The sequence below is a fragment of the Peromyscus eremicus genome, chromosome 7, assembly GCF_949786415.1.
Source record: "Peromyscus eremicus chromosome 7, PerEre_H2_v1, whole genome shotgun sequence".
Taxonomy (NCBI): domain Eukaryota; kingdom Metazoa; phylum Chordata; class Mammalia; order Rodentia; family Cricetidae; genus Peromyscus; species Peromyscus eremicus.
Genome location: NC_081422.1, coordinates 77451952 through 77475496, shown reverse-complemented (window position 1 = coordinate 77475496; position 23545 = coordinate 77451952). Strand labels below are relative to the sequence as shown.

General features: G+C 39.8%; 1 protein-coding gene across 3 annotated transcripts in view; it reads left to right on the top strand.

The window, feature by feature from the left end:
- Positions 1–23207, top strand: part of Lca5 (lebercilin LCA5) — a 52488-nt gene extending 29281 nt beyond the window's left edge. For all 3 annotated transcript variants that reach the window (XM_059268301.1, XM_059268299.1, XM_059268300.1), the window contains 5 exons: positions 15371–15508; positions 16427–16523; positions 17467–17609; positions 18764–18896; positions 20548–23207. In XM_059268301.1, the coding sequence (XP_059124284.1) occupies positions 15371–15508; positions 16427–16523; positions 17467–17609; positions 18764–18896; positions 20548–21410 (1374 nt within the window). In that variant the 3' untranslated portion in view covers positions 21411–23207. The remainder of the gene's footprint in view (positions 1–15370; positions 15509–16426; positions 16524–17466; positions 17610–18763; positions 18897–20547) is intronic.
- Positions 23208–23545: the final 338 nt, after the last annotated feature.

Sequence of the window (23545 nt, the reverse complement as noted above, 5' to 3'; positions counted from 1 at the left end):
GGAATTGGATAATCCATCAGGGCCTCATCCCTGGGGGAGGCTGAATCTTCTTCTCTCAGAGGAACCAATTGCCTGTAGCTCTTCATCAAGGGATGGGGCCCTATGAGACTTCCCCCATCCATTCTTCAGGTCTTGTTTAGGAGACCATATTGTTTAATATTTCATGGTTGCAACTCCCTGTCATATAGAATACAGAATCCTGCAGCTGATGGCATGATTCTTTGGCTTTTACAGTCTGTCTGCCTCCTCCTCCACGGTGTTCCCTGAGCCTTAATTATAGGGCTTGTGTTGTAGATGGATCTGTTGAGGTTTGGTACCTGCAGTTGCTTCCTGAATTTTTGACCAGGTGTGGGTTTCTGTAATTGTCTCCATCTGCTCAAAAAAGAAGGCTCTTTGATGAGGGGTGAGAGCTGCACCTCACCATGTGTAGAAGGCTGAGTAGTTAGAGTTATACTGATTTAACGTGACAGTAGTAGTTTCTCTAGGGTCCATGACCTCACCAGTCACTTGGCTAGGTTTGCAGTTCTAGACGTGAATTCCCTGTTGATCAGACTTTAAGTCCAAGATATAAGTGTTACTGTTAGATTCTTGGGTTGTTTTGCCATGCTGGTCTTTGTTGGGAAGTGTAGGCTGTACAGTGGGTAGGACTATTAATTGTTTTTCTTAGTAACTTGTATAACACTTTGAGAGACTATGAGAGCTAGTCCTCAAGGAGGCTTCCAGATCAGTTCCAGCTTGATTTCTCACAAGTGTGTTGTCTTCATTAGTAGGATCTTACCTTCAAGTTCTAGAAGATAATCGGGGCAACAGCAACTCTCTTGGTACTGGAGTTTTTGTCAACCTATGGCTTCTTTGAGGGGTGGGGATTATCACCTGAGTGGCATAATTTTGTTTGTTATTTAATATGTATTATATGTATCTTTTAAGTAAATATAACATGTCTTTCCCTGTGACTTTTTCAGTCATCCTTGGTGTTCTTTATCCCTCTGCCCACCTACTCCTCAATATTACCCTGCTTTCTTTCTCCCCAGATAAAGTCCCCCCTCACTGTCCTTCCTGTTTCCCCCTCCATAGCACCCATGTCTTACTACCTCCTTTTTAGAATTCCTCCCTGCTCTGACCCCCAGTTCCTTACTCCATCCCTGGTTTCTGCACGGACTCCAGATTGTAGATTCACATCTAAAGATTCAGAGCCAGGATCCACAAATAAGAACATGTGCCATTTGTCTTTCTTCATCCGGGTTCCCTGCTTAGTGTAATACCTTCTATTTCCATTCATTTGCCTGCAAATTGCATGATTTTTATTTTCTTTACAGCTGAATAATATTCCATAGTGTGTATGCGCCACACTTTCATTATCCGTTCTTCAGGTGAAGGATGCTTAGGTTGTCTCCGTTTCCTAGCTATTGGGAATAGAGTAGCAACGAACATGGCTGAGCAAGTATCTGTGGAGAAGGATGTCAGGCCCTTTGGGCATATGCTGAGGGGTGGGATAGCCGGGCCACATGGTAGATTTAGTTTTAGCTGTTTTAGGTTTTCACACTGATTTCCAGAATGACTGGACCAGTTTGCAAAAGCAACAGCAATGAGTGAGGGGTCCCTTTCCCCACATTCTCTCCAGCACTGGCTGTCATCTGTTTTGTTGATCTTAGACATTCTGACTGGGCTGGGTTGGAATCTCAAAGTTGATTTAGTTTGCATTTCTCTGATTTCCAGGAATAATTATGATAGTTTTATTTCTTCTTTTGGGAACTCTGTGTTTGGATCCTTAGTCCATTTTTAAATTGGGTCTTTTGTTTTCTTGATTTTGTTTTTTGTTTCTTTAAATATTCTAAATACTAATTCCCTATCAGATATTTAGATGACAAAGATTCTCTCCCACTCTGTGGGCTTCCCTTTCACTAGGTTGATTGATTCCTTTCCTGTATAGAAGCCTTTTAATTTTATAGATCCCACTTGGCAATAGTTGGCCTTATTCCTGAGCAAATGGAGTTCTATTCAGAAAGTCTTTTCTTAGACCTAGATGCTATAAAGTTTCACATTGAGGTCTTTGATCTATTTGGAGTTAATTTTTATGCAGGATTATATGGGTCTAGTTTCATTCTTCTACATATGGACATCAGATTGTTGAAGACAGTATCTTTATCCAGTGTGTGTTTTTAGCGTCAAATAAGAGATGGCTGTAGTTACATGTACTCATACTGGGTCTCCTGTTTTGTTCCATTGATCCCCATGTCTGTGTTTGTGCCAGTGCTATGCCATTTTTAGCACTGTAGCTCTGTAACATAGTTTGGACCTCCAGCATTGAACTTTTTCTCAGGATTGCTTTGACTTTCCGGGTCTTCTGTGGTTCTGTATGAACTTCAGGGTATTATTTTCATTTGTGTGGTGTTTTAGTTTTCTTTTATTTTGGTGTAGATTGTTTTCAATTTTAGCATTCAGTTTTGAGGCTGGAACTTGGAGAAAGCAGCTTTATGTTTATTAGGCTGTTAGGTCACAGCCTTACTTCTCTCCTCACATGCGCTTACTGAGAGGAGTGGGGGGGGGCGTTCTTACAATGTTAAGGTTTGCTTTTTGTTTTTTCGAGACAGGGTTTCTCTCTGTAGTTTTGGAGTCTGTCCTGGAACTCACTCTGTAGACCAGGCTGGCCTTGAACTCACAGAGATCTGCCTGGCCCTACCACCCGAGTGCTGGGATTAAAGGCGTGTGCCACCACCGCCCGGCCTACAACATTAAGTTTAATTAGTTGAATATCAACAGCCGTTTCCCATGTACATCAGCCTATAATTTGGCTGCTGGTTTGTTTTGTTATTTGATGTGAGTTTCAGGGTGCATGGGAGCCCAGTAGTTTAGGAGTGCAATCGGTAGTTTAAAAATGGATATGTGGTTAAAGAGGTAAATAGTGAAAGATTTCCGTGGAGTCAACTGCCCTGACAGATGCCCTCTCCCTTTAGTAGTGCCTGCTCCAGTCCCAGGGTGTACCAGGGTGAACTGCTTGATGGAGTTAGTCTTGCTAAACACTGTGCAAAGGGCCGGCACCTAAATCAGACCACATGTTTAACCTTCATTTAGAATTACTGTACACTTTTATTTTGGGTTCTGGTATGTGTATATATTTCATGGAAACTTTCAAAATTCTTTCTTATAGGAAACTTACAAAAAATTTTTCAGATGCTTAGCACACTGTTGTCTGTGACCACCCTTCAGAGGATAAGCACACAGTTGTCTGTCTGTGACCACCCTTCAGAGGATAAGCACACTGTTGTCTGTCTGTGACCACCCTTCAGAGGACAAGCACACTGTTGTCTGTGACCACCCTTCAGATGCTTAGCACACAGGTGTCTGTGACCACCCTTCAGAGGACTAGCACACAGTTGTCTGTGACCACCCTTCAGAGGACTAGCACACTGTTGTCTGTGACCAACCTTCAGAGGACTAGCACACTGTTGTCTGTGACCACCCTTCAGAGGACTAGCACACTGTTGTCTGTGACCACCCTTCAGAGGACTAGCACACTGTTGTCTGTGACCACCCTTCAGAGGACTAGCACACTGTTGTCTGTGACCACCCTTCAGAGGACTAGCACACTGTTGTCTGTGACCACCCTTCAGAGGACTAGCACACTGTTGTCTGTGACCACCCTTCAGAGGACTAGCACACTGTTGTCTGTGACCAACCTTCAGAGGACTAGCACACTGTTGTCTGTGACCACCCTTCAGAGGACTAGCACACTGTTGTCTGTGACCACCTTTCTGCATGACAGCTCTTTGTCGGCTTTTTTAGTCACTGTACTGTATAACAGCACATGTTAGCAATTTATTGAATAGTCTTCTCAAAATAGCAGTCCTATTTTAATATATGTTCTTTAATAGATTAATACAAATTTTAGTACTTAAAACCTGATTTTGAAAGTAGAGAGAAGCATCCTTTAGTTATAGGCTGCAAAGACTTTCAAACTTCTAAAAATTATCAACAGCCCTTCCCCAACAAAACTTTTGTTGGTGATTGTCTACTGATGTTCGCCACATTAGGAATTTAAAAAGTTGAGAACATTTAAAAATATTCCTTAACTCATTTAAACAGTGGTAAATAGCTGGTTACATTGCATTATAAAATATTTCAGTACAAATGATAGCTGAGTGGTTCAGAGCACTGCTCTTGCAGAGGACTGACTGGGTTTCAGTTCTCAGAACCCATGTGACAGCTCACAACCATCTGTAACTCCAGTTTCAGTGTCTTATTCTGGCCTCTACAGGGACCAGGAACATGTATGAGGCACAATGCATATGTGCAGGCAAGCACTTAGACACATAAAATAAAAATAAATATTTTTTTTAAAAGTCTTAATAATATTTTTTCTGAACTTGAAGCCAATCAGGATGAAAGCGGTTTGTTTTAGATATTTGTAAATATCTTTAATGTCTGACTCAGTAAAGGACAGCTGGGTCCTCATATCTACTTCTGCACTCAATCTGTTGCAGTATGTTGTTGTGATTGATAAATCTGCAGACAATTCAACCTCACACAGATGTTTACAGTAATTAGAAAACAGAGGCATATTTAAATAGCACATTAAGCAAGTAGATATTCTTTCATATTATTCTAAAGCTTACATTGTGTTCTCCAGACGTTGGGTGCCTTCCTGACCAAGGATGCAGTAGCAGGTTAATCATAGCAGTGTGTCCTGAAGCAAATGTCAGGGATTGTGACCATAATAGGAGTTCACAGTCATCAAACAAAAAATTGCCTTGCAGCCTTTATGAAAAGATAAAAATGTAATTACTGTACAGGTACATAAGTTGTCTTTTTAAAGAACTACAGCAATCTGTAGGTGTGCATTTAGTGTATGAAAATCCACCTTCTTGTGACATCATATTGGCACAGAATATGTTACTTTGTCAAGAAAACACGATGAAACTATTGAGACTCTTTATTAGCAGTTGATGAAAATTCAGGAAGCAGTTTGCTATTGTGGAGCTAAGTATATATCGCTGTAGAAGAAAGTCTGGATATTTTTCTTTTGGTAGATTTTCCTGTAAGAGACCATTACTCAGTTTCCTGTACTTCCGGACTGCCCTCAAGCAGGGGCATGCTTCTTCTTGTTAAAATAGCAGTGTGTCTCAAGTAAGCAGTCATTAGAAGCAAGCGTTAATTGAGCATAGTCTCCCTTTTCTCCCTGGCTGGATAGGCCCATTTCTCTCCCCGCCGCACCTTCCTCTGATGGCTAGACTCTGCTCTCAGAGCTTTTCTGTCTTCTGAACCCAAGTCCAGAAGCTGTGTCATTGCCTCAGCTCCTTCTCTGCTATTTCTAACACAAGAGGCAAATTGAGACGATAATGGACGTCAGATCAACAGATCTCTGTTCTTGTCCTCATGCTTTGTGACACTGTGTTAATCCCTCAGCTTCAGCTGGCACGTCCGAGGAATTAAAACCCTGAACTCCAGAGGTGCCTTTAACCTCTGAAATCTGATGGGTCTAAGTCACACTTAAAATTTTTATTATCACCTTATCTATCTGTCTGTCTGTCTGTCTGTCTGTCTCTCTCTCTCTCTCTCTCTATATATATATATATATATATATATATATATATATGTATATGTATGCACACAAGTGTGCATGTGTGCATGCATACATACTTGTCTCTGTCTATGTTTTTATCTGTGCAGTGATTTGCATGTTCATGGCATGCTAGTGGAAATCAGAGAACAACTTGTGGGTTTGAGTTCTCTTCTCCTTCCACGGGAACCCCAGAAATTGAATTCTTGTCATCAGGGTCATTCTATACCCTCTTCCCACAGACAGGAGTGCACCATAGAAATTGTTTAGTACATTACTTTTTCACTGAAAAGTGTATTTTGGGTGCTGGGGATTCAAACTCGGGTCCTTGTGCTTATGCAGCAAGCACTGTACAGAGTGAGCCATTTCCCCACCCCATCACATTTGTTGTTTCATTGAAGAAACTTGAACTAAGTGGAAATCATGTTAGAACACTTTACAAGTGGATCTGTGACTGCACCCAAGCTGGATGCAGACAAGCTGCCGTGAACATGGAGACGTTTCCAGGTGGTGATTTGGATGTCATGGTAAGCCTCATCCCCTTTAACTTTCAACTGACCGGGTTCCTAAAGGTCAGGAACCAGCCTAATTTGGTTTTGTGCTCTCAGTACTGATACGATGTCTGGACCAGAATTTGTTTCTTGAAAGAATGAGTGAATGATGGGTTCATGAGGCATTTGTGACGGGCCCACAAATGTGGGGGATGGCTGGTTTGATGATGACAAGATCAAAATGGAATCAATCCCCCTAGGCTCAGAATTTGCCTCCAAACAAGCTCATAAAATTTGATTGAGCTTAACTTTTCTTTTTTAAGTTGACTTTGTACGTATCTATTGTGGAACCTCTGGCTGAATAGTCCGTGTTCTAAAAAAGAACGTATTTTTAATTGTTAAGTCTGTATTGCTGCTTAAGTGCCACCGTGGGGAAAGAGTTATTCAGAGAAGGTAACACCATGGGGTAGGATCTATTGCTAACTCTAATTTTACTGCTGGGATTACATATAATAACATGAACGAAGTAGTCACAAGCTGACATGAAGAGAGCAAACAGGATAGCTAGGAAGTCACAGCAAACTTTACCTGCTGAGATGGCTCAGCAGGTAAAGGTGCTTGCAACCAAGTCTGAGGACCTGAGTTCAATCCCAGGGACCCACTTAGTGGAAAGAGAGCACTGACTCCCTCAAGTTGTCCTCTGACCTCCACATGTGCTCTGTGGCACAAGTGCATGTATACACACACACACGCACGTGTACACAGACAGTGTAATGAAATGTTTTTAAAATAAATGGAATAAATATGGAGGCGTGGATCAGACTGAGGGAAAAATGTCACTTCATTATTCAAAGGGCTGTGGCATGGAAGGGGAAAAATACCATTTTTTGGTGTTCTTGGAGCCATACATTACATAGAAACTGGTTTCTACTCACTTGTAAAGAACTTCCTAATCACTGAATGGCCTGCCATGGACTCAGTACCTTGTGATTGCTGAGCTTTCTGTCCCTGGAAGGATTTGACTAGAGGCTGAGTTCATCTGCCAGGAACCCCCAAACTGGCACGACTTTAAGGTGGGCTGGCGAGGTGAGCATCACAAGGCCCAGGTCTTGAGAACAGAGCTGCAGTGACACTGAATGGTGGTTAAGATACCGTGAACGGAGCCATTTAAACAAACCCAGTTGGTGTTTACCGAGAGTCCTCTTTGCTAGGAAGAAGAAATAAGTGGAAAGACACCAGCCGTATTGGGTGTGTTTGCACAGCTGTTAAGCTGTGGCCGCCCTTTGTTAGCATTCTGACATACTTCACTTCGGGAAAAGTTAAGCGTTTCTGTTTCATTAAAATGCTTCTTTAAAGACATTTCAAAAATTATTTAAGTAGTGAGGAAAGTCTCCCTAGTCCTACCACGGCAAAGATACTATTCCTAAGTTGTTTTTCCATTTAATTTCGTCAATTTTTGAAGACAGGTTTTCCTTATGTAATAATGTACAACATATGAGACTATCTAAAAACATTCATGCTCTTACTTGATTTCTACTTTGCCTTTGGTCTGATTCTGAAAAAGAAGACATTGTTAATAAAGGCCCCGTGGCTGCCTCCTCAGGACTAGCTGTGCCGAAGCCATTAGGAGCGTCTTCTTCCCAGACACGTTCTTTTCAAACACATCTTTAGAGTTGGCCTTTTAAATTTTTAATGCTTTTTTTCCTTGTTCATTTTTAAAAAGAGGAAAAAACAATGAAAACTAAATATTCTTACCACCCAGAGATCACAGCTTTTAGCACCCTTCTGGATCTTTCTCTGTGAGGGAAAATCGTGCATAATAGGAAACATGTTGCTGAGCTTTGCTTTCAGTAATGAACTGAATCTCATCAGATGCTCGGATGCCTGCCTTTGCTGTATCTATGGGACAGATTAATGCATTCTTGTTTCATTAGTGTGATGCACTTAGACTTATTTAGATACATTAGGGGTTAATGCTACTTTGCTTGATGCAGTTTTATGTATTGCTTGGTTCTTTATGCTAATACTGGGGGGTTTACATCAATGTTCACACAGAATTTTATTTTATTCTAAGTGGCCCTCGTGCAGCTTATAAAACTCAAGATTATAAAATTCTCTTCTAGAATGATGTGAAAGGTATTCTCTCCTTTTACTGTTTACATTTCACCTCTCAAGCCTCTGGATTGCATGCTTATTTCTAAGTTTGTATTGGTCTTTTGTTTTTCCTGATTATGCATTTTCTTAATTCTTACAGACTCCTGGCTTGTGTTCCAGCTTTAGTGCCCTGAAGTCATTTCTATTTGTTTATTTCATCTCAAGTTTTATATTTTCATCATGAAGTAAATATCTATTTTTATTAGTACCCGTAAGTGTACATGTTAATGGGATTCACTGTGGTGTTCCCATATGGGCACATAACATGGATGCTATAGCCATCTACCCTTCTTCCGCTCTCTCCGGCATCCATAGCCTTCCCAGGCCCTGGTCATCACTATTCTGTTTTTACTTATGGGAAAGAGTGTGTGATGCTTGTCTTCCTGTGTCCGACTTATTATGCTCACTATGATGACTTCCAATTCCATTGAATTTTCTGAAAATGACAAGACCTCATTCTTCTCAGCTAAATAATATTCTGTGGTATGTGTGTATGTATGTATATGGTATGCATGTATGTATGTATATGGTATTGCTGTGGGATATCTTTCTGTATGCTGTGAATATATGTTGCTCTGATTGGTTGATAAATAAACCTGCATTGGCCTATGGCAGGACAGGATGGAGCCAGGTGGGAAAATCCAAGAGAGAGAGTAAGAGGGAAAGGAGAGTGGGGGGAGACACCAAATTGCCATCCAAGTAGCAACATGTAATGGGACGCAGGTAAAGCCATGGAACACATAGCAATACATAGATTAATAGTTATGGGATGAGTTGAAGTTATAAGAGCTAGCTAGCAAGAAGCCTAAGCCATAGGCTATATAATTTGCAATTAATATTAAGCCTCTGAGTAATTATTTTATAAGCGGCTGTGGGACTGTGGGCCAGGTGGGACCAGAGAAACTTACTGCTGCAGGTATGTGTTCATGTGTATATAGTATGTGTATGTACATATATTATATGCATATACATGTGTATATGGTGTGTGTATGTATATGGTATGCATGTATATATGTATGTGGTATGTATGTATATGGTATACATGTATGTGTGTATGTGTGTATATGGTATGTGTGTATGTGTGTGTATGGTATATGTGTATGTGTATATATGGTATGTGTGTGTGTGTATGTGTGTATATGGTGTGGTATATGTGTATTTATGGTATGTGTGTATGTGTATATATGGTATGTATATATGTGTATATGGTATGGTGTATGTGTGTATATGGCGTGTTTGTGTGTATATGGTGTGGTGTATGTGTGTATATGGTATGTGTGTATGTGTGTATATGGTGTGGTATATGTGTATTTATGGTATGTGTGTATGTGTGTATATGGTATGTGTATATGTGTGTATATGGTGTGGTGTATGTGTGTATATGGTATGTGTGTATGTGTGTATATGGTGTGGTGTATGTGTGTATATGGTGTGTTTGTGTGTATATGGTGTGGTGTATGTGTGTATATGGTATGTGTGTATGTGTGTATATGGTGTGGTGTATGTGTGTATATGGTGTGGTGTGTGTATATGGTATACATGTATGTATATATATATGGTGTGTGTGTATGTGTGTATATGGTATGTGAGTATGTGTGTTGTTTCCTTTATATTTTTATCTGTTGAGCACCTAGGCTGATTCCTACTGTTAGGAATAGTGCCATTGTACACATGGGCAGCAGGTATCTGTTTGGTGTGCTGACTTCATTTCTTTAGGATATACACTCAAAGTCAGCAATAGCTGGATCACATGGTAGTTCTATTTTTAGTTTCTTTAGGACCTTCCATTTCCCATAGTGGCTGGACTAATTTATATTTTGTCATATTAATACTGATTGTCAGCTTGACAGGATTGGCTGTCACTTACGAAATGAAGCTCTGGGAGTATCTAGTTTCTAGATCAAGTTAACTGATTTTAACTTCCCATCTCAGGGAAGATCCTTTCTATGGTCTGGAGTCCCAGACTGAAAAAAACAGGAGAAATAATGGCACAGCAGCTTTGCTGTCTCTGTCATGGGTGCATGTGACCGGCTGTTATGTGCCCGTCATGATTCCTGGCTTCCCCCTTGAACTGTGAGTTACACCCTCCCTCTGTTGTCTTTCTCAGGCCTGTTGTCACGAGGATGTAACAGTGACTACATTAACGCTGGTTTCTCCGTATCCTGTCTCACTGCTTCTTCTGGATCTGTTGTGTGTATCACCTTCATTCAGTTACAGCAGATCTTAGGAGTCTAGACATTGAACTGTTTCTTCAAGCTTCCAACTTCCCAGAACAGAAGTTTTCAAACTATCAACTGAAGGTCCTTTGGATTTCACTGGTGTCGGTTATTGTGTCCCTTTTCATGTCTAATTTTATTAATTTGGGTTATCATGTTCTCTCTTGCTCTTCTTTTCCTCCTCTACCTCTTTCTCCTCCTCTCTGCTCCCTTCCTATGCACCTTGGCTAAGAGTTTCTCTGTATTCTTGAGAATGTTTATCTTTTTAGACAGCTAACTTTGTTTTACTGATTTCTTCAGTATAATGTTGCTTTAGTGACTCATTAATTTTTTTTCTCCTGATCTTCATTATTTCTTTCCATCTACTCATTTTGGGTTTGGATTGCTTTTGCTTTTCTAAGACCTTGATATATATCAGTAGGTTACTTATTTGAGATGTCTGTGGTTCTTTTAATGTAGGTACGATCGCAGTAAACATCCCTGCCCCCAGAACTACCTGGTAGGTTGTGTTTTTACTTTCATTTGATTCTAAGCAATTTCCCCTGTTTTCTTCAGTGACTCAATGATCATTTAATAGTTTATTGGTCAATCTCCAAGTGTTTGCATATTTTTCTTTTTACCTGTTTAGATGTGTTTTCAATTTATTCTTTGAAAATTTCATGCATGTATACAATGCATCTTGATCATATCGACTTCCCACCCCATTCCTCCAAATCCTTCAGCTTATGTTTCAATATTTTCTTTTTTTTTCTTTTTGTGGTTTTCTATTGATTTCTAATTTTAGTCCATTATGATAGAAGATATAAAAAAAATTTCAGTTTTTAAATATTTGTAAGGTTTCTTTTATGGCTTAAAATTGATCTATTTTGGAGATAGTGCCATGAACTGTTGAGAAGAAAGTATCTTCACAGCTGCGTGCTCTACAGATGTCTGTTAAGTCTGTTCCCTGTGTTCCAGCTTAACTTTGAAGCTTCTCTGTCTTGATAACTTGTTTACTGGTGAGAGTTGGTGTGTATCGAGATCACCGTTGTTTTATCTGGACCTGGAGCATGTGGTTTAGGAAATTGGATGTAACGATGTGTGGAACATATATATTTACAACACTTGTATCCTCTTGCTGGATTGTTATTTGGTTGTGGACGGCTCTTCTTTATCCCTCTAATTCTGGCTTGAAGTCTGTTTTAATCACCCACCAATCCACCTGTTCCTGCTTGTTCACAGCTTCTTCACGCTGGGGAAATCCCTTTCCAGCCTTTCCATTTCAGTGTGTGTCTTTGCCAGTGAGGTTGGATTTCGTTTGTCATCTCATACGCTAGTCTGCAGTTTTTAGTTGGAGAGCTAACAACCTCTTACTTAGGTTCAGGGTCAATAATGACAGTTATTTGCTACTGTAATTTTCTTGGATTTTTTTCTTGGTTTATTTGTACACTTTTTGTTCTTTTCTCTCTTTCTTATTTATTTTAGGGATTTGCCAAATACTGAGTTAAATATGCTTGATTCTTTGCTTATTCTTCCCTGTTATAAAATATCTTCTGTAATGCTAGTTTAGTAGTCATGAATTGCTTTAGTTTGTGCTCATCTTGAAAACATCTCCTTTATCTTAAAGGATAACTTTGGTCTGTATGGTAATCTTAACAAGCAGTTGTTCACTCTTCTCTGTGTTTTCCTGGCGTTTGGGCTTTCTGCAGAGAGGTCTGATGTTGCGTGGATGAGTCTGCCTTGTACGTTACTTGAAGTTTTCTTTTGTGGCTTTCTGTGTTGTTCTTTGTTGGCATTTTTCGTATAATGTGCCTTGGATGCATGTTTTTATGGTCATGTCTGTTTAGAATTCTAAATGCCTCTTATACTTAAATGTCTGTTATTCCCCCTTGATTTGGAGACCACTTTTTTTTTTCCACTATAATTTCAGTGACTATGTTTTCAGTGCCTATAGTTTGTATTCCAGCCCCTTCTGCCTGTGGATTCTCAGGTTTGGTTCCTTGATCATGTCCTACAGCTTGGAAACATTGTGGCCAGTGGAGTCTACATCCTGATTATCAGAAAAGAAATTCCTGATCATCAGGCAAGGGGCACAGGCTCTGGTGATCCCGTGTGGCCAGCCCTCAGTAGTCTGGCCTGGAAGCCCTGCTCCTCTTCAGCACGGCTGGTCTCTGTTTGCCCCATAGTCTGGCTGCAGCTTCCCTCTTCACTGGGGCTTGTGTTTTCCACTTAAGTATCTCCTATACATATGTGAGGTGAGGTTACAACCTGTTCCTTTGGGAGGTAGAATGTGGAGGCCTTTTTGTTTGGTTGGTTTGGGGTTTTTTTTATTGTTTGTTTGTTTACTTGCTTTTTTTTTCAGACACAGTTTCTTCTGCTTTCCTTGGCTGAAAGGTTCATTGATCCAGGGCAGCAAATGTCTGTAGGGTCACAGAAATTGAGGTGGGCAAGGGCTCCAGACTCCCAAGTATACAATTTCAGACAATGGGTCCCATTCTAAGGTGACTCCTGACATTTTCTAGGTTTACCATTGTTCTATGCTTGTTACCATTGCTCAGTATTGGCTCTTTCTCTCGGGGTTCACATTCTTTCCTACTGAAGTATATTTTCTCTTAGTAAGACTTCTGAGTTGCAAACCTTTTCATCTTTCCTGAAAATCTTTTGTCTTGACTCTGCAGTGTTCCTTTTCTTGGCTCTCATTTAGGTTCTTTCTGGACAGTGCTTTCATTTGGAACTTGAGCACATTACATCCCATTTACCTGTGCTGCATTTCTTCTCTGTAGTTTAATGACTTACTAATCGGCTTCAGTATACTTAGAGGAACAGTTTTCTTACTACCTGTTTTGTAGAAATATTTCAAGCTTCTGTAGAGTTGTGAATCTAAAATGCTACAATGAATACTAAACTAAATAGTTTACCAACTCACCTATTGTAAATATTAACATGCTTGATTTTTATTAATATTTATATTAACATGCAGTCATGGGATCCCATGTTCTTTCTCTGTCCCATGCAGACACACAGATTAACTTTCTGAGGGGAAGTTACATATATAATACCCATTGACCCTAAATATATCAGTATTGTGATTTACATGTATACAGTAATTTCTTTTATTCCACTGTCCCTAGTGGGTTTTTTCCCTGTTGACATAATGTCTTTTATAGTAGTTTCCTCCTGAAACACAGGATCCAATCTGCAGGAAGTCTGCTGCTGACCTGTGTAGGTCTCTAGCCTTTTACACAGAACATTTTAACCTAGTACTATGTTATAGTTTGGATTTTTTTGAGAGAGAATCTTACCATTTAACCCAGGCTGACTTCTATCTAGGCTCCTACTACTTCCGCCTTCCCATATCTGAGATTACAGGACTCCACTACTAGGTTCTGGTTAGAGTATCCATAACGTTGCATTTAACAGTGATCTCCGATGCGTCATTGTTACTAAACCAAGTTTAGCCACTGTCGGTACAATATTGAGTAGGTGAAAACATTTCCTTCTTAGATCATTCTGGGGGCTTGTGATGTCTGTGTGGCCAGCTGTTCCTCCTAGTGTGGTCATGCTGAACAAATCGGTTTTCTCTGCTTTTCACCCTTAACTCCTTAATTGACATATTGAGGGAAGTCGCCAAGCCAAGCCAGTAGCTTGCCCTGAAAACTGTGGGTACATTGCACATGGTATGTTCCCACTCAGAGTACATGAGTGTTGCTAGCTATTCATCCCCTGAACCATTGTCAATTAGATTTCCTAGTCTTAGGCATTCTAACAGACAGGTAATATCACTTCATTGTGGCTTTAGGTTGCATTTTCTTCATAGAAAATGATACTGGAGCCTCATGCTTGGTGCTTATTTGTCTCTGCCTTCTTTGGTGAATCGCCTGTTCAAATATTTCCTCTACTTTTTACTGAGCTGTTTGGTTTCTTTGAATTTTGTGTGTGTGTGTGTGTGTGTGTGTGTGTGTGTGTGTGTGTATGTATATATATATATACATATATATATATGTGTGTGTATAGATAGATAGATAGATATAGATATCATGTATGTGTGTTGTTATAGTGATTGATATAAATCAGATAAGTTATTTCCCTCAAAATGGCTTTTTATTCACTTTGTTTATTTCAAAGACTGGAGTTCTTAATTTCAGTAAGATCCAAGACACTTCATTTCTTAACATTGCCCTGGGGAAATAATCAATTTATGTTTGAAGTTATTTATTCTAGGATATTCACTCTGGGAAAAGCTGGAAGTACAGAAAAACTGGGACAGCAGAATCTACTTAAATAAATTATGCTAATCTACGAAATGATTCCATTTTAAAGGATTTAGTGCCAAGTCTCTTGCTTTAGGTTTTTATCATAGTGAGGCAGGAAAGGCTCATGGAAGTCAGGTTGTACACTGAGATGTTGACAATGATAATTCCTGAGAAGTACGATTATAGCTACCTTATATTTCCCCGTTTTCTATGGGATTTTATGTTTTGTTCAGAAGACTTTTTTTGTCTAGAAGGTAGGCAAATAACTACTTATTTGGGGAAAAAGAGTGTTCTAATTTCACTTCTTCATAACCTCGATGATGCGTGTTCAGAGACCATGGGAACAGCCGCCAGTTTCCCGAGTGGGTGTTCCAGGGCACACACTGCATCTGTACTGTTTGCTCTTAGCTACCTTGGTATTTACGTCCCAGCACTGATTTCTGGAAGCTCCTCTGTTACAAGTTCTGCCTTTTGGTCCCTCAAGTGACTGTGTGCTGTAGGCAAATGTGTAAGGATTTATCACCCATCATCAGGAAAAGCAAGGAAGGATCAACACACTAGACATCTTACTAATGGATAGGGAGCCTGTTTCCTGGCTTGTGTTACGCTCGTGAACACTAAACTTAGCCTGGTTTTTAAGTCTTGTCAGTGCTACCAAGATGTCGCCTGGCATGTCTAAGCCCTGTGTTTGACTGTTGGTTTTGTTGTTGCTACACAAAGGAGCTATCAAAAAACCTCGAGCTGAGCACTAACAGTTTCCAGCGGCAGTTGCTTGCTGAACGGAAAAGGGCATTTGAGGCCTATGATGAGAACAAAGTTCTCCAAAAGGAGCTACAGCGGCTCTATCACAAGTTAAAGGTGAGCATGTTCGTTTAGAGCACATTATTTCTCCTGTCATATAAATTACATGAAAACCTCGGAAAAACTGTTCATATTTGTTACTATGTAATTCACAAAATTCTAGTACTGTATCTGTCTCTTAGAAAAGCATTGTTACCATAATTGCTGTAACAAAGTAAAGTACCGTATATGCCAATCGCAACAATGTAAATGAAATAAATTTTACAAAATTCTGGAAGAGAACCATGGGAATGAGCATGTGCCTCACACTCCTCAGTGATCCAGTATTCTTCTTCACATGACCCCAGGACTGCCTGCTTTTAAAGTTGAAGCCCCCTTCATTTTGTTTAGAGGAAACCAATTCACATTAGTTAATTGTATTAAGCATGTTTTCATTTTATGGAGGTCATTGATAGGTTGGAATTTTGTTCAGAATTCTACAAAATTATGCATAACCTTATATAGTTTTCTCTTTGATGTTCAAGTTCTCAGAAAAAGGCATTATTCCCATATTGTGAAGATCTCTTGGGTTGAAAAACATGCTCTTGATTTTTAAGTCATTAATAGCCCAAACACATGCTTAAGAGAGACTCTACTTTTGTCTCTGTGGCTAAGCCTGGATCAGAGAGCCATTACTAGCCCTGTGGGGGGAGGAGTGGAGCTTGTGGTATTTTCTTCCCTCCCCCTTCTCCCATTCCCTCCCCCTTCTCTCTGCCCCCCTCCTTCCCTTCCTCCTCTCCCCCCCCCCCCACTTCCCCATCCTCCTCCTCCTTCTCTTTCCCTTCCTAGGAGATTTTTCTTCCTCTAGTTTGATAGTTACAATGGAGAGCTGACCTAGAAATATTCCAATTTAATAAAGAAGATATTGGTTATCATACTGAGAGTGTTTAATTTCAAACTGATTATCTGCCTTTCTTGTATTGGGTTTGATTTCAGGAAAAGGAGAGAGAATTGGATATAAAAAACATATACGCTAATCGTCTGCCAAAGTCCTCTCCAAAGAAAGAAAAAGAAGTTATTGCAAGAAAACACGGTACAGTAGCATTACTGCTGAAATTGGGGCTGTTAGTAATAAATGGATTCTAAGTAAAGAAAGTGAAGGAGAAGAGCCCCTTGGAATAGATTTGGTTTGATTTTTGCAAATCAGCGTTGCTAGTAATCAGTCTTTCTACTTTTGTCTTTCTTAAGGAGAAGTCATTAAAATCATGTTTTGGGGGGATGGAGAGATAGCTGGGGAGTGTGTAGAGTGGTTAAGAGCACTTTATGATCTTCCAGAGCACTCGTGCAAGGTGGCTCATGGTGACCTGCTTGCTACTCCAGCTCCAGGGGATCTGATGCCCTCTTCTGGGCTTCTTGATCACACACACGTGCATGACACACAGACACAGAGACAACCCATGCACATAAATTTAAAAAAAAAAAATAGAATTTGCAAAACTAAAAAAAAAAATACGTTTTATGCAGCCTTTTAAAAATGCCCATATGTTCCTGTGTTGAAGCATCCCACAATGTTGTGTTATGTACAGCTTTTCTGTTATCATTAAATAAACTTAGTTTTAATAAAAGGTTAAAAACCTTCTTATTGCAATTTGATAACATAAATATATAATTACTCCTGAGTATTAAGCACCTAGCTAGCTTCTTTACTGCTGCTATTCTATCCATTCCTTCCATTTTCTAGTGTATTTTAAATCGAATCCCAGATATTATTTCACTTCACTTACTCTTTGTATTATTGTGCAGTTTTACTTTTCTTAAACAAAACTATAATTCTCCTATGAACTAGAGAAATTTTAAAGCGTTAATTTTGCAAAAGATTATTAGCATTTGTAGTATAATTGTCTTCAAATCACATAATTGCTAGTTAATCCTTCATGAACAAAGTGTGTGCTCTCATTTAGATGAATATTGCCAATTGAATATGTGTCAACATTATTGAGTGGGGTTAGAACACTTGTCTCTGACTTTCTTGGTAGTATCATGCCAGAGTGACTTTACAGACCTGTGCTCAAAGGGCGTGCAGACCACTGAAGACTTTGAGCTGGAAGAGTTTCCCATTACACCACAGACAGTTCTGTGTTACGAAAACAAATGGAATGAAACACAGTATCTTTCTTCGGTGAGTTCCCAACGATGCCTAGAGCCAAACTCCAGGAAATCTGTTTTCACAAGTGTGGTCACAAGTTCCATGCATACTTCCCACCTCTCACTGGTCTGTGCCCTCTGGGGAAGTGTGCTAGTTATCTTTCTTGTTTCTGTGACCAAATATCTCCTAAGATGCAGCCCAAGAAAGAATCGGCTCTTTCTGGCTGTTGGTTTGAAGGGGATGTCATCCACTATGGTGGGGAGTGTGAGACAGCTGGTCACATTACCTAGTCAGGAAGCAGAGATGAATGTGGATGCTCAGCCAGCTCTCTCCTTTTTCCCTTTCAATGCCCAGCCTTTAGGGTATGTCCAGACACATTCATCGGGGGTCTCCTCCTCAGTTTTTTTTTTCCTTTAAGATTTATTTATTTATTTTATGTATATGAGTACTTTATCTGCATGTACACCTTTATGCCAGAAGAGGGCATCAGACCCCCACTTATAGATGATGGTGAGCCACCACGTGGCTGCTGGGAATTGAGCTCAGGACCTCTGGAAGAACAGCCAGTGCTCTTAAGCACTGAGCTATCTCTGCAGCATCCTCCTCAGTTCTCAGAGACACACTTAGATGTGTATCTCCTCCTAGACAACTGACTCTAAGCTGACAGTGAAGATTGCCCATCTTGGGGGCTAGCAAATAAGTTTATAACATTATAGGATTTAAATGCTATATAATTATTAATTAGAGATTTAGACGTAATGTAGATCTGAAAGATTCAGTGTGGCTTTCAATGCCTGTGTTCTATAATTCAACACTATCTTAGTTGGCTACCACAGCTGGATAATAGCCATTTCTGGTTAGGTGGATTAATCAGATTTTGTTATAAAAGTACACAAACCAAAGCTACTTTTACAGCTTACCTCATCACAATTTTATATAGGTTGTTGGTTTTATTTTCATTATATTGATTGGTTCTGATATATCTTATAATATTTTTCTTTAAAAATTTAGCTCAATTAAGAAATAATCCCTTTTGAAGCATCTTTCAAAACATGATAACTGGACTTATTAAGTGAAGATTTGATTTAATTTCTAACTTGGTAGTCATGCTTAATGGATGATCCACCATGTTGAAAGACTGTTTTCCCCCTTTCTATATGAATTTGCATTTTTGAAATGCATAATAGTACCTGGAATACCAAGAGCAAAAGGAGCGTGGAGCAGAGATTCTACATCCAGCTTTGGAAAACGAAGAAACGCGCAGTGAAGATCGGGAGGGAGGCTCTGGCAAGCAGGAGGCTTCTGGGAAGCCTGAGAGGGGTAAGAGTTTGTCTAAGCAGTTGGTGAGCTGTAAGTGAGCAGGGAACCGGAAGAGGCGGAGACAGCAGCGGCGGGCGGTACCCTGGAGTCAGAACAATTGAATGGAGTTACAAAGGAAAGACAAGGAAGACTGAAGTCGCCGTTGGGGCTTGGGGATTATGAATGAATAAACTCCAGAGAATTTAGATGGAGCAATGTTTAATCACAGAGGGAAACTATTCCTGGAACTAAATGAAGAATTAACCAAGAGAGCCCTTTCTTGTGTTGGCCTTGTTCTCTAGGTCATGGAGTAGCTGAAATACAAAAAGTCAGTGATCTACAAGGCCCTGAATATTCCTAGAATTGTTTTACTTTAATTTGTAAATCTTTAATAGCATTGCTTATAAGTTCAGAGAACATTCGCATAGTTTCCATCTGGATAGAATGTGCTAGAGGTGTGGGCACCGGGAGTCCCGGACTAACTTTCGTATCCCATTAGTTCTGTGGTAGTTGTATACAGAGAAATCTTTCGAGTTTGTTTGTTTTAAGCTGAAATTCATGGAACAGAAATTTGTGATCCAATCGAAGTTGTTAGCATGCATATTGGATGGGAATGTTAACATGCTTATTGGGTGTGAAATGATACTCATATCACTTTTGGCCAGAGGCTGAGCAAGGTGCTTTCATGTGTTAAGCCACAGGATGGAAGATTGTTATGGTCAGTTCATTTTAGGGAACAAGAAAAGGAATAAAATAACAGAAGACCATGGCTTGGTCTCTTAGGCTGTCTCCTCACCCCCTGTTATGGGGTGATCTGATATCAGAATGATATCAGAATGTATACCATTTACTGATATTTTATTTTAAATATAAAATATTTATGATATTTCAATATTTTTAATTCTTTCACTTAAAAAAATGATTTCAAAATTAGAGGAAACTGCCAAGAATGGGCAAAACAAAACAAAGCCTTTCAAATGAATTCTGCACATCATGTCTGTGCCCTTTCCCCAGGCACAGACCTTTTCTCACAGTTCTCCATCACAGTTCCCACACTTCTGGAGCTTTAACTCTGTCACACTTAGTCTGTTGTCCATATTGTGATTTTGTTGGTAAACACAGGATTGTTACTGGAAGCATTTTCTTCTCTCAGAACTTGATCACAAATTGTGTTTAATTCTCACCTCTAGAGTCATTTTTACTGTGGAGTATTTTTGCTTATGTTTTTTTTAGTCTATGCAATTATTATTTTTGATAAGTACATACCTTTTTTAAAAAATTAGGATGCTCTTCATTTGAGATGTAACTGAGATTCTCTCCTAACTTGAGTAAGTGCACTTGCTGTTGGAGTTCGGAGTAAGGGATGCTTTCTCAGCCAAGAATTTGTTTAAATCCCTTGTTCTTTCTGTCTCACTGCACACCATGAATTGTACAGCACTACATGGAGAACCTTCCTACTGCTACACTGAAGATCAGAGTGTGGGTGTGGCTCTTAAATGTAATCCATGTTAATTACTTTCTAATCCAGACTGTCAAACGTGGAAACAAAATATGATGTCCATTCTACCTATCTTCTAATGTCAAATATAGAGTAAAAGACTTTTTGCTGAGTTTTCCTATTTAGAAATACTTACTCTATAAAATTCCTCTTTTTAAATTTCATTTTATACAGAATGGGAAAGAGAAGAACTTGATAAAGTGAAGAGTAAGTCATCTTTGCTAGGAAGAGCAGAGAAGCCAGCACTGGACACTGGAAGGTTCCAGATGGAAACGTCTCAAACTCAGAATGCTGATAAACTCGAAGACGAGGCAGAAAGACTAAAGACAGAAATGCTTCTTGCCAAACTGGACGAAATCAACCAAGAACTCCAGGATCCGCAGAACCTCAACCGGCCCCCTTTGCCCTTGCTCCCCAACTTTGAATCAAAACTGCTTTCTCCAGACAGAAGCCCCAAATCATACACATTCTCCGAGTCTTCAGACAGATTTAACGGACATCATTTGTCAGACATGAGTTTTTTAACTCCCAGAGGAGAAGGCCGGAGCCCAGGACCAGTTCGAAGCCCAGGCCCTCCAGATGAGTTTGCATTTGGTAGCTATGTGCCTTCGTTTGCAAAAATGTCAGGGAAGTCCAATCCACTGAGCCAAAAAAGTAGCCTTTTAGATTTCCAAAACAACAGTTTGGAAAGCCCGAGGAAAGACAATGTAAATTTCATTTTGAGGAAAGAGAAAAAGGCGAACCTGATGGAGGAGCTGTTCGGTGCCGGGGCCGGCGCCACCACCGTGTCCTCCAAGAGCGGTGGTGACCCAAACATTCTGGCTGCCAGCAGAGGAGACTTGGACCCTCTTAATTTCCCCTCTGGGGATAAAAGCAGCCGAGTTCGGGAGCCTGATGGTGAAGATGAAGACTTTTTCCACAGCGAGGGAAGAAGTTTTAATCCCAACAGGCCGCGGCTGAAACACACAAGCAACAAGCCAGCAGTCAAAGCTGCTGACCCTGTTGATGAGGACATTGAAGAGGTCACACTCCGATGACTGCCTGGAGCCCGCAGTATATATATGTGTATATATTTTAAATTGTAAATATTAAAGAATTTTAATACAGTATTTATTACAAACATTTTAACTTTTAATGGTAAAATAGTCTTATTAGGGAATAATTCTTAGCAGCTTAATGTGGCACAATTCAACAGATAGTGCTGTACCACATAGCCAGGTTGCTAAGAATGCTTTTTTTTGTTTTGAAATGACCCAAAAGGAGAGTTGTTGCTTCCTTTTTTCTGTTTTTACAGCTGGTCTCACTCAGTGAGCTGGTCCCTGTGGGAAGTTTAGCCTCACTAGAGTCTTTATTTCCTACTTTTACCTCTGTTTATTTTTGGTCAGATCTCACTGAGCCTAAGTATTGCCTTCCCACTTATGGTTAGATGGAAGTTAAAGGTCTCCGGTGAAAACCCCAGGTAGCAGAGAGTAGTGGGACTTAGGAGCTGTGCCCTTGTCTGAGGTGACAGTCAAACCACTCCTGAGTGTTGGTGGCAACAATATTGGGACTTCCTCTTCCTCTGGAAATATCCCCCCCCCCAGGTGTTTGGGGTGTTTACCACAGTATGTAATGAGGTATTACTCCTGAGGAGCAATCGGTACTTCTCAGTTACAGTCCTGGAATTACTCACTGCTGCCCTGCTGGCCACTTAGGTGGGTCACGGGAGACATTTTTTCCCTCTACGGTGCCCCTCTATGTGGCTCCAGGAGGCTTGGGCACAGTGTCATGCCCTCCTTTTGTACACTCTGTATTCTGGTGACTGGTGGAAGATTCCCTACCAAATACAGGAAGTAGAAGAAATGTCAGCTCAACACAGAATGATTTTCAGCTCAATTATGTTTCCAGAGCCCTATTTTTGGAAGTTTTAATACATAATTTTAAGATTTGAACTTGTGCCCAAACCCAGGAGACAGAAGTGTGATACTCTTGGGTTTACAGGACTGATGTTGAAGCAACCGTGGTTAGAAATGTTTAGAATCGGGACACCTACTGTGCTGAGTAGACGCAATAGTTTTCTGTTGAATGGCACAGTTTCCTTCCACTTAGTTCAAGCCAGATGCAGAGGCATTTGCTAAATAGGACTGGTCCTCTGGACATATCAGCCAAGGAGTAACACTGTATGCAGTGGCATAACCTGAGCATGTGACCATCTGTTCATGGTGTGGGTCTTACGCTAGCTAGGCATTCACACTGACTGGGGGCAGGAGTTCCTGTGGTATCTGGGGTTCCTCTAAATTCTGATAAGACATTACCTGGTTAGGTCTCTCATTCCCAGCTGCACAGCCTGCCACCTCCTGGATCGGCTTCTTGTCACTTATTGGGAACAGACTCCTTAAAGTGCTAAATAATATTTAAAACTTTTCTCAAAGAGGATTTTAGATCTTCTGTGATAAGCATTTACTATATTGCAAATCATTGTAATATATGTAAACATGTTATTTGTGATACAGTTCTTGATAAAAACATTATGTAATGTTAATTTTGTTCCTGGCTGCAAGTTTTCTACCAAAGTATTCTAATTTTAATGTTTTCAAACTTTTTCAGAAAAATTTTTATTCATTACTTTAATTGGATTTATGCCTTTTTTCTACCTGGAAGTCTATTTAACCCAATGAGCAAAGAATTATTAAAATTAAAACAAATTAAGTTAAAAGCTTAAAAGCATTATGATGTTTAGTATTAGAATTGGATATTAAAATGTACGGAACTTAGAGAACAAATCAGTTTTTTTCTAAATGTCAAGTTAAATTTATTTGTACTCAGACCTCTTACTAATAAAAATTTTAAACACACTATGACTCTTTATTTGAATGATACTTTATATTTAGGAGATGTCCAGTGGAAGCAGGATCTGGAAGATTTTTACCTCATCATTCACCTATGTATTGTTCAGTAGTTTTAGTTGAAGCACAGAAATTGGTACTAACTCAGGATAGACATTGTGGCAGTCTTATCAGATAATTATACTTCCAATTAATCTTTTCTATCTTAATAGCTATTGTAATGACACGTATTTCACATGGTCATAAAGAGGGGGTGCAGGCAGGGGGGCTTGAATTGAATTGTAAACACGGGCCTGTTTCCCGGCTGAACCATGTTTCCTGATCATCTTCACTTCATATTCTGAGCT